Source organism: Opisthorchis viverrini, assembly GCF_000715545.1.
Source record: "Opisthorchis viverrini unplaced genomic scaffold opera_v5_494, whole genome shotgun sequence".
NCBI classification, from domain to species: domain Eukaryota; kingdom Metazoa; phylum Platyhelminthes; class Trematoda; order Opisthorchiida; family Opisthorchiidae; genus Opisthorchis; species Opisthorchis viverrini.
Window position 1 is genome coordinate 222406 of NW_008752154.1, and position 11630 is coordinate 234035.

At 46.9% G+C, this 11630-nt stretch overlaps 1 protein-coding gene across 1 annotated transcript in view; it reads left to right on the top strand.

Annotated features, from left to right (window-relative positions):
• Positions 1-3202: 3202 nt before the first annotated feature.
• T265_15426 (hypothetical protein) overlaps positions 3203-11630 on the top strand; it is a gene marked incomplete at both ends in the record, with an annotated part of 27710 nt that continues 19282 nt past the window's right edge. The window contains 6 exons of the mRNA XM_009178056.1: positions 3203-3252; positions 3292-3367; positions 3404-3471; positions 3514-3627; positions 3677-3738; positions 9496-9646. Of these exons, the coding sequence (XP_009176320.1) occupies positions 3205-3252; positions 3292-3367; positions 3404-3471; positions 3514-3627; positions 3677-3738; positions 9496-9646 (519 nt within the window). The remainder of the gene's footprint in view (positions 3253-3291; positions 3368-3403; positions 3472-3513; positions 3628-3676; positions 3739-9495; positions 9647-11630) is intronic.

An 11630-nucleotide genomic window follows, 5' to 3' on the forward strand; every position in this document is an offset into this window, starting at 1 on the left:
ATTTGGATGAACATTTATCTGATCTATGATCCTGTGAGGATATCTCCTCCTCTCTGGTCCCGAAAGCCAGCTATTCCACTAGCGGACCAAGGGCGTGCATGGAATGATATTCGCATTTTTTTCTCAATGGAGTGTACACAGAATTTTTCTTTTGCTCCAAATGTATGATATGATATATGATATTGCACCAACCGATTCGTTTGTTGTCAGTTAACTGACAACAAGCGTGTGAATTCACACCTTGGGCCAGCTCATCGAACGCACGGCTGTTTTACCTTTTCTCATTATCCGCAGTGAACTAAGCTGTGGAAGCTGGAGCTGCTGCGCCTCAGTGCACAGTCTGTGAGTTGAAAACTGAACTAATACAAGCGTCTCTACATGTACTATCCGCCTACCAAACTGCCCGCGTTCAAGAAGGCCTACTTGTCCTATACTCCCTCTAAATCATGATACATGATTTGCAGTTTAGGAGGTACCTGACTGTGGGCAATGAAAACATGCGCAATGATATAGCTATCCGCGACGTTCAGACAACGAGACCTCAGGGAATGGCTCATCGCGCTGCTCATGACGAGGCCATGGGGAATCCATCACAGACCCCGCGGTCTCTCTGACCGTATCTCACTGACAACACAATCGTAGGGATCATCATCATCATCGGCAGCATGACATCAGTGTTTAACCGATGAAGGACGGAGTCATCAGTCCTAACTGCTGGGTCTATACGGAGTGGCCTATTATTGGTTTGGAGAGAGGGGGAGAAAAGAATCTGAAGAAAAAAAAGACGTATCAGCATTAACCTGTTTTCGCCTATCTGCCCTGCTATATGCAGCAAGTAAGGCGACCTGGTTGATGGCATCACGCGACGACCGATGCGGCATAAGTTTATTCGTATAAGTACAATCCATAATTGTACGTCGGCTGAAATACTGTCAGGGTGCCCACATCCAGACAAGAGGATGATCAGGCTTCTATACCAAAACCTGGTCACAAAGCAGTGGTGTTTGGCTTGAAAAACAAATGCACTTCAATTTTTACAGAATAAGTCTCCACACGTTTAACCCCCAACCCAGAGGGCTAGGAGACCGTGTTGGTCAGACCTGTAACTACTGACCAACCTGGTATGGGAGACTGAGTGTCGCTTAGACGCCTCTGCAGTATAGTTCAGTCTGTCGCGGAGGTACCCAAACCGTCACACCACGGTAAAGTCCAGTCTCTTGACGGATTCGTTGAGAGGTTTTTATCAGCCACACTTAAGTTACTGTATGAAACAGTTTAGTTCATTCAATTTCCGGCTCAGAGGCCGCGAGCATGAACGGTTTTAAACACACGGTGTTAGTTCCAAGAAGGGTATCCTTAAGCCTGTGAGGGATGACAGTAGAGGTCTGTCGAAACTCGGAGCCACACCTGATACCCTCGACCACCCAAAGCCTCAGAGTATGGTTTACCACGCGGATGAGTTTTAGTCTCGACCGTAGGACTCCTACTCCTTATACTGTCATCCTCTGTTTTACGAAAGGATCACGTAAGGGTGACGAACTCACCTTACGACAAGGTACTTATCGAGTTTACTCGTCAATTTTGTGTAAACGAATCTGCAGCTAAGTGCCACCTTACATTAGCTCACAGAAAGCATTTTCATGACATCGTAGATATTCTTCGATAAACCTTTTGAACTGAAATACTGGCAGCTTGCGCGATCCACGTACTCCATGGAGCTTTGAAAAACTTCCACCGCTTTTTTGTACCAACCTTCACTTGAAATACCATTAAGTTTACATGAATGCATCCATTTCAATAAACTGTTTCTGTGTCAACGGAGCTCGCTTGATTTGGTGAGCCGTCATCCAATGTGTGCTGGCACCATCCCTATTCGTAAGGCGACACGCAGTTTTTAGCTCCCTTGATCGAAACATACCATCATTTCTTCCTAACCGTGGCGCTACTCATAAGGGTGCTGAAAAATTTTCCGTCGAAGCCGTGCAAGTAAGAGTATTTTCCATCCTGTTTTCGTGCGCGCTTCCCGTCTGACTGGTGGCCGCGAACTCGAGTTCTTGTACTATTCAATCAAGGCGATAACTTCATTCGTCGGATGACTGTTCAGTCTTTGTTGAGGAAGGGTTCCTTTGAGATAGACGAACAAGCAACCCTTGAATATTTCCACCACGTGTATATTCGTGTAGTTAAGAAGGAGCACATAATGCATAAGTAATGGGTTGTGAATTCCTCGTCTTTTACACGCCATGACTATGTCGCGGCCCGTAACTCCCTTGCATCTGTAATCGTCAGCGATAAACATGTTCGTTGGTTAGGATGCTTTCCAACTGTCGAACGCGGCAACTGGAATCAACCACTCCGGAGTCTAACAAAATCAATCAGCCTTAAGTTTTAACACCATATGGCCCCATATTCAGTGTAAGCGGCAATCCCAAGGCCATATCAATGACTGGCAGAAAATTCACCGTTCCTCTTATACTCTCAAACTCCATACGCGTTTGTTCTGTCCCAGCAGCCCACTTTCGGTTGCCTGCAATCCCATACTGTTTGCTGTCCTTCGTCAGTTCTGGACCCGTCTTAGTGACTCCCAGTTTTGTTCCAAAGTTGTGCTCCAGAACTCCCTTTGACATTTTGTCTGCTTCAACATTAGGCATTTTTTCGCCCCATAAGTGATCTGATGTCCCACTTATTGCCGAAAGCTACTTAATAGCTTTGGAATTCTTTTTATTCCGTCTCTTTCCAAAGTCTTGGAGTTTTCTCCCTATAAACAGCTTTTGGCGATCTTGCAGACGACGACTTTTCGAACAATCATCAGCACTGTCATCGCTCCACTGTGAAGGTATCACACGGGTTGTCATCCTCAATGGATTCGTTTGATGAGAAGAATATGGAGTTGCTGGTCCGGTTAGTCATCTGAGAGGGTACCCGCTTGATCTGGATCCCTGCTGATCCATTTTTGAAAAGAACAACGTTTTTTTGCTTTTTTAGTCCAGTTTTGTACCCTTATTTTACTCAAATTCCTGTTCCACAGAAAACTGGTTATTAAACCTATTTCACGCTGCATGCCAGATACCCGACAAAGACAACTGTTCCCACCGATAGAGTTCTGAACCTTTGTGTTTCTAAACTAACCTTGGACCATTACATAAATGTTTGGAGCCGATGGTAAGGATATCCCGGGTTCTTCAGGTTTTCTTTTTTCCAGGTATCAGTGAACAGCTTAAGACAGAGATCGAAGAAATTGCGTTTAACTCAGTAAGTATTTAGTACCTGTTAATACTAATCTCTTCCAAGGACGTTGACCTACGTCAATACGCTACTCAAGTGGACGACGAAGTCGCGAGTTTAGAAGAACGTCTCGTTGAACGATGTTGGTTACTAAGTTGTTTTTAACCCTTCCTAATAGACATCGCCGTCGGTCCGGAGGTTGCCAACCTACACAATCAGATTTCTGCGTGTGATGCCATCCTTCAAGTATGTTAAAAATGTTTTCTTAAGTTAACGATGACGTCTTAGCGAATGGAGGCTATCCTTGCAAACTTCCATAATGATCTTGGCACAATAAGTTCTGAGATTCAAGATCTTCAGTTGAAATCAACGCTGATGAACAAACGTCTACAAAATCGTCAGGTAACTTTAATATAGATCGGTAAACGTAGATTGTTGATTTCACCATTAGGCGGTCCGCGGGCAGCTCAGTCAATTTTTATCTGACATGGCAATACCAGAACAGCTCATTAAGTGAGTATATACTTCATATCGTTTATTCGTTTCACACTAGTGGCCAATTGTTGTCCCTCCATTTTTGACGATGCATCCTTTTCATAATAACGCTAGAATGCCATAGCATAAAAAGCCCACCGAGTAAGAATATTGGTAACTCGGATGCCTTCATTGGTGGTTGATCACCAAGCTTGGCAATTGAGACGCTGATGACGTCATCTCGATTAGCGACCAAACGACTTCAAGCCTGGTGGACAGAGCAACTTCCAACTGATCAATCACCAGCATTCATGTCTGTCCTCCGGACTGCTCACTTTTCATGTTGCCCAATTTCCCGGTTTCGGTTGACACTTATGGACAGGACTCGTCCTGGTAGTGGAAACCGCCTGTGAGCTAAATCATCAAGGATTAAAATGACGTGACCATAATGAATAAAGAAGGACATCTCGATCGCCGGACAACAGTTCTCGTGATCAATCTCTGCCAGTTGTTTGAATTCCACAGGTGAGGTAGAACCTTGGTGGTGGAATCGGAACCCCTTGTGGCCTCGGAGATTTGTGACTGTATATTTTCTTCCAAGACCACCGAGCTTCTGGTCCGGACGACCTCCCACATGCACTGTTCAAAGATGGGAGTGAAGTCCTTGGACAGTGCTTGTCTGATCTGTTTGCCTGAATCTAGGGAAAGGAGACTATGCGAGACAACTTGGGAGAGTCGGTGGCCGTTTTCAAAAACGGCCCGTAATGAGTGCGGCAATGAAGTCTGAATCAGCTTGACTCCAGTCGTAACGATACTGTCACTTGTCCTTCGTTGCCTTGTGATGGTTAGCGAAACGTGCACTGGGGAGCAGTAGGTGGAACTCCAATCTGGTAGGAGTTGTCATGACCACAGCATTGCATTTCCCATGTTCTAGAACAACACCACAACACTTTGATATTCCTGGATTTCCAAGCGCGTTCACCTCAGCTGACCGATTTGTTCTCCCTAACACCATTGCTTCGCAAGAAGTGCCCCGGAGGTTTGTATTCTCGTGCTTCCTGTTGTGTATATATGGAGAACTCCTCAAAACATTCCGCACTCAAATAGGTGTCCTACAACGTTACCCACTCTCTCCATTTCGATTCAGTTTCACGATGGACTGAATGATGAGGCGAACGCTGGAAGGTATTCAAAACCCTGATATGCTGCTGGCAAAAACCTTGTCGATCTGGAATGCGCAAACGACATTGTTCTTGTCTTCGAAGGGAAGAAGGCGCAGGTGTTTTTAGATGAATTGAAAAAAGTCAACCCGTCCTGCTTTGCACCCAAAATATGTGAGGTTATGCTCCTGGACATGCATTCACTGAGCACATGACTTGCAATTCAGGAAGAGACACTCATTTGTGGAGTATTTTACGTATCTTGGAAGTTGAATTTGTTCTGATTGTAATGTGACAGATGAGGTCAATGCACAAACCTCTAAGGCTTGGGTCCGTCGGGTTCGCTCATTTGAGATACCTATGCAATCAATGAGGCACATACCCGAATCTCAATGGATGTGTGTAACATGCTACGTTACTCGACTGCGAGACGACAAATTCATGTTTCCGTAGGCTGTTCCCCAGTTCTCTTGCTGACCACTCCCGACAACTGGTCAGCCCAAACTGCGTTGCCAGCCGAGCTGCCTTGTCACAATTGAAACATGATGAAGTTCATTTGGAATTTCTTTCGAATTATGTCCGCCAAACTTTATCTCTGGGAGCGCCTCTAACCTCTGTGTAACGAAATGTGACGTACAAGAGAAGCAGTTGGACGAAACCGTTGTCTGTCAGCCTCAAGTTAGATTTTATTTGCCTCAGGACTACCTTCATTTGCTTCCCGTTACCAGTTTTCAGCTGACTGCCCCTAGACAGACGTCCGAATAAATACTAGCCCTACCATATCGCAAAACACCTTCCTTCATCCGTTCAATCCGTTAAAAACACTTATTATGAGAAAGCAGTATACAGAACATCTTTTTTGGAAACCGTGTGCGAACAGATATCCTGAAATTAATTCAGTAACCTTCATCGTTCAGCTGCAGCACCCTTTTGGTGCTTAACTGCCATACCACCCGAAGGTTGCACGAGGGCTGGGATAAACATAAACCGGGGAAGTCGAGAGGCAGAGGTTGGGTTCAAACCTTCTGGTCAGAAAATTCGCGCTCTAACCACTTGGGCCGTCTCGCCCCCACCGGCCTTCATCATCCTTGTCATCGACAGCATGAAACCAGTGTTCAACACCATTGCTTCGCGGCCGTATAACCATGATTCATTCGAAAGCCTTATGGTGAAGAAAAGAATAAAGGTGGACAGGGAAGCGATTTGGCGCTAGCTTGCTGAAAGTGTCCCTTGAGACAATCTGGATAGAAACTGACAACAAGATCGCCCCTGACATCGGTTGGCAGCCATATCTTGCAGCGTCTCCGACCAGGCGCAGTGAGGATCACGCGGTTACCATCCTGGAAGGCGAGTAGCACCGACAGCACCCAAGCGTTTCGTGATTTCTTTCACACCCCTGTGCCAGGTCAAGGGTTGTCCACTTCTCTGCTTACACTCTGAGTTGGGCGTGGGAAACAGCACTCTCTTCGGCATACGATGGTTCCTTTGGATTCAGGGACACACCACTTTGACGCCATAGGTGTCCCAAATTAGAAAACGCGACCTTGCATATTCGTGCATTGACCGCGTTTGTCACACTTCAATCAGAAATAATACAACTTCCAAGATACGTAAAACGCTCCACGACTTCCAGTGCCTCTCCCTGGATTGTAAGTGGTGTGTTCAGTGACTGCATGTCCAGGAACATGACCTTACACTTTACGGGTACAAAGGACGGAATGACTTTGGTCAGTTCATCCTCCTCAGTTCTGCTCTTTGAGGATGAAAACGATGTCATCTTCATATTCCAGGTCGACAAGGTTTTTGTCACAATGTTTGAACACCGGGGTTTTGGAGAGCTTCCAGTGTTCGTTCCATGGTTTTGTTTGTCATGAAGTTAAACACACAACCTTGTGTGTACGGATGCTTTTGGAGATCTCGCCGTATACTCTCACACGTCTGGAAGTCTGGGAATACAAAGAGCTTATTATGTTCACGAAATACCGGGACATTATTTGGTGGGCAAGCGTGTGAAGAAGAACATACCGGTCAACCGAGTCGAATGAGCCTTGGAAATCCAGGAACACTAGAATTGTGGGCCGCTTATACGTATGACGTTGTTCTAGCATCCGACGGAGTGGGAAGATGTGGTCAACGCAACCCCCACCAGGCCGGAATCCCGCTTGCTGCTCTCAAGTCAGTATTTCGCAAGCCACCGTAAGGCGACGAAGCACAATTGACGCCAACAGCCTCGTTACGACCGGGGTCAAGCTGATCTCTCTGTGGTTGCCACACACCTTTTCTTGAAAATGAGCACTGTAACCGACTCTCCCCAGTTGTTCGGGACGTACTCCTTTTTACAGATGCAAGGAAACGGACCAGACAAGCTCTGACGGGACTTGCGGGGGAACAACGCTGGTGGAAGGTCATCCGCAGTCGTAAAGCTCCGAGGCTGAGGCGGTTCCAAGTTCACTTTCCAGGGTTCTATGTCACCTGTGGGCTCCAGGTGAGTGCCAGCTGGTGGCCATGACGATTGTTGTTCCAAGTAATCGGCTCACTGTTCGAGGCATTCTTCTTTATTCGAGATGGTCACTCCTGATCATTGGTGGTTTCGCTCACAGGTGGTTTCCGGGGGCCGGTCGCACGGTTCAACTGAAATAGTATTCGGGCGCTACCGGTCTCTTTCATTTTCTTGGCTCTCTGTATCCACAGCACTTCACAATCTGCTCGGACGCTCCGAAATTTAAGTAGTGCCACCGTTCGGTCTGATATTCAATGCTTGAGCGGGCCTGGTGATGGCGGGCCACAGACTAAATTTCCAGCACTATGCAAAAAGGAGACAATCCCGTCCCAGTATCAGTTCACATCTGATGGTGGCGCATTTGGAAGGGACTCTAGAAGATGATTCTGGTAAGTTCGTCTGACATCCGGATCTGCCAGTCTCTCAGTTGCCAAGCGATTTGTCCACATCTTAGGCGGCCCTGGAGAACGTAGGGAGAAGCGAATCCGGACGAGCGCGTGGTCAGAACCTACAAAGGTGTTCCATAACGAGCAGCAGTCAGTTATTTATCCACGCCATCGGTAACTGATGGCAGTGCGATTGATTTGAGTTTGTGGCCTGCATGCCCTTGGTGGGCACCATGTGGCTAGACGAATTCGGCCATTTCGGTGCGATCAGCGCACAGCTGAAGCAATCGTTCGCCGTTGTCCGTACATACTGAGTTCAGTCCGTGTCGACCTCGCACTTGAGTCCCAGATACGCTAAGCCTGCCCACTTGTGCATTCATATCTCCGGCAACCACCATGATTTCTGAGCTTTTAGCTCACCGCGACAGGGCATTCAAGACCTCATAAAACTTTGATGGCGTCGGAGCTACAGTCAGTTGGGACGTAGGCAGATACCATAAACAGACATCTATCAAGTTATCGCTTGTGAGACTCTTTTACCGATGTTCCCAGACGAACGACTATCAATGGGTCTCAAGTCAAGCAGAGATCTTTCCGCCCGCTGACTCAGGACGATACCAGCCCCTGCACATCTCGCCGCAGCAGCCTATGGATCACCAGAGGTGCGCGGCCGGAAGCGAGTGGAGACTGATTGGGCTGTTGTCCCAATCACTGCGTGCATGTTGAATTCTTGTTTCTGAGACTCAGCACACATCAATGCCAAGCGAGTTCAGTGTGAGCAAAAGCAGCTTGTTGTCCTGCTTGTTTCAGAGTGCGCACATTGAAGAGGGCCAGATAAACTTGGCGTCGATGCTTGAAGCTTGATTTAGAGATACCTAAGGATGTAGGCGCCATGTGACGAGCATATACTGCACGCAAAACCGATGCATGACGAACGGAGTCATCAGTCCTAAGTGCTGGGCCTACAAGGGGAGAGCTATTAACGGGGTGGGGAGAGGGGGATGAAGTATGGGAAAGGGAAAAAGGAGGCGTCAGCAGTAGCCTGTTTTCGCCTACCCGCCCTACTGTGTGCAGCAACTAAGGCGACTGATAATACCACGCGACGGCCGATGTGGCGTGAGATTACTGTTAGTTGTAGGTGTCATGATTGTACGTAAGCTGGGATACTTCTAGGGGAGGACGATTAAGGTTCTCAGCCAGAGCCTTTGGCTCAAAAGCCTAACCGCAAGGCAGCGGTGTTAGGCGGGAAATGCAAATGCATTACCATTTCTACGGAACAAGTCGCCACATGTTCCAACTTCAACCTGGAGGACCAAGTGACTGTGTTCGTCAGATCTCTCTCCATTGACCAAGTTGGCATGAAAGATCCTGTGAGTGTCGCGGGGACACCTCCCAGTATAGCTCAATGGGTCGCTGAGTTGCGCAAACCGTCACACCACAGCAAGGTCCAGTCTCTTCGTTGCGGATTTCACCGACCTTACTCTGGCCATAAGTCCCCGCTCATCTACTGCCTTTCCACTAGCCTTTTTTTCTCTTGGTTATATGACAGTTAAGCACCAGCATTTGTTGCTGATTTGTTGCCTTCAATGATGATGACGATGTACCTGCTCAGTTCAGTGACGAAATTAGCTTGAATAGTATGCCCAAGCTTGAAGGCGGGTTAGCCAACATATTGGTTGCACTCACGATATCGGTTGTGTTTGACATTGTGTGCGCAGATTAATAAGTCGTTCTTTCTAATCTCTTCCAGGCACATACTCTTCACCCCAGTTACAGAGCAAGAGTTTCTTGAGAACCTCCATGAACTGGACCATAAGATCAACTTTTCTCTGGAACAGTCGATGGTCGACTACCGATCTTTTGAAGATGTCAATGTGCTACTGAAAAAACTCAAAATCAAGGTATGTGTGTCTAGCTACCGCTTTTTCACCCGCCCAAAACTCTTGTAAGATGGGTGTTAGATCCGTTTGAATTGTATGTCCCTTGTTCAGATTTGGTGTTCTTCAAACTTTGATGTAATGGGGGATATCTTCATCACTACCTTGGTTAACTTCTTCCCTCTTTTGTTCATGTTGTTCAAAGCGCTAGACTTGCGATGTATTTGGCAACATTCATTGTGCGTGTCCGGCAGAGTGGATCTCCCACGGGTGATCATTCTTCTAATCAATATCGCATCAATTACATTTGACTTGCGCACAACTGGGGTCGGCAGCAGCCGGTAGCGGACTCCTCTCCTGGCCCATCCTTATACCTCCACCTAACGGACTTAACCTGCAATTAGTGACGTACATTCATTTGCATACCAAGTTGGTTTTGACGAGAGGTTCACCTAGAACCCAGCTGAATCTATTGTTGATGACGTCTACAAATAACTGAATGTGCTGTACTAGGCTCCCAAAACCAAATTGGTATGCAGATAAGTGTATTTCGCTAATTTCGTGCAATTTGGGTTCAAGTAGAACATAAGGTTGACGGAAACTTGGGGACTGCGCCTACCTGATAAGCCCCAAGAAGGGCGAAACCGGTCGGTGACTATCGAAGAGTTTTCAACAACCATATGAGTAGTGTATTATGCCTAAAAGTGCAGTGTTTTCACACCTACTTCGTAAGGCATCAGGAAACCCTGAATATTGAGGTGAATGTGAACCCTCAGCTTTAACACCCTTTCGGTATCTGGCTATCATGTCACCCGAAGAAAGCACGAGAGATAAGATAGTCCCGGATTGCCCAAGCCCAGACAGGAACAGTGGGGATGTTGGGGTTGTGTTCGAACCACAAACCTCCCGGTCAGTAAGCTTGCACCTCAACCACTGACCTGCTTAATCTATTGCTATCAGAAGGTGGAAACCAGAACTGAGTGAACGTAAGGAATCGATGTTAACGTGGGCAATGCCTTGATGATTCGATAACCAGCTGATAAAGACTCGTCGTATGTTGTTTATTCGCCTGACATCGTTCTGTAGTATACATCTGAAGAGATACAGGTGAAGAAGTAAACCAAACCCGATGTGCAATAGCTTATATCTCTATGCTTGCTTCCTGACTGATGTCAAGCTTAGGTAGTGGGTTTTTATTTTGGGCTAAGATAAGATAAAATAGATAGCACACATCAGCACGCCTGCACATGAATACTGATTTTTATCCCAGTGTGTAAATGAATAAATGAAGTAACCGTGAAAACGAGGAGACCGATTTTCTGTCAAGGGAAGAGTTTACAGTGCGGTGTTGCGATCCATACTGCTTTATGGATCAGAGACATGAATCCCACGCACAAAGGACATACGGAAGATGTCAGTGTTTGATCATCGGTGTCTCCGAAGCATTGGTCAGGTCTGGTGGGAACATCGGATTAGTAATCAACGGAGTACGAAAACACTAGCCAGTAAATTTAGTCGGGCTGTCAACTGCCGCCTTCCTGGATGGGGACCCGGGACTCAAATCACCAATGGTTAATGACACTGGCGGAAATGGCCCAATCGCGCAGTCAATTGCGCTCGTGCATCAAAGCTATCGCCTTCAGTGCGTAGCTACCCAATTTCCGAACAAACTGAACATGCCTCCGTCTCCAAGGCTTGGCGTGTGCGTTCCACATTCCCGTTTTCCGGTGATCGAAATCGTGGCAGCTAGAATTGCTTCTCGCCCCCTCACAGAGATTCTAACATGACCTTGTGAAACACTTTCTGATTATTTTGTAATGCACTACTCATAAGGTTGCTGAAAACCCCTCGACAGCCCGCTCTGTGATTACCCTATAACTACAGTTGTAATAATTTCCCTTTGTCTCCATAAAGGGCCGTGTAGAGCTACCGTGCCTTTTGACATACCATAGTGGGCGGAGCAGGAAGCCAAGGGACCGATGCAGAGTGGCACTACCGTTCAGCAAGT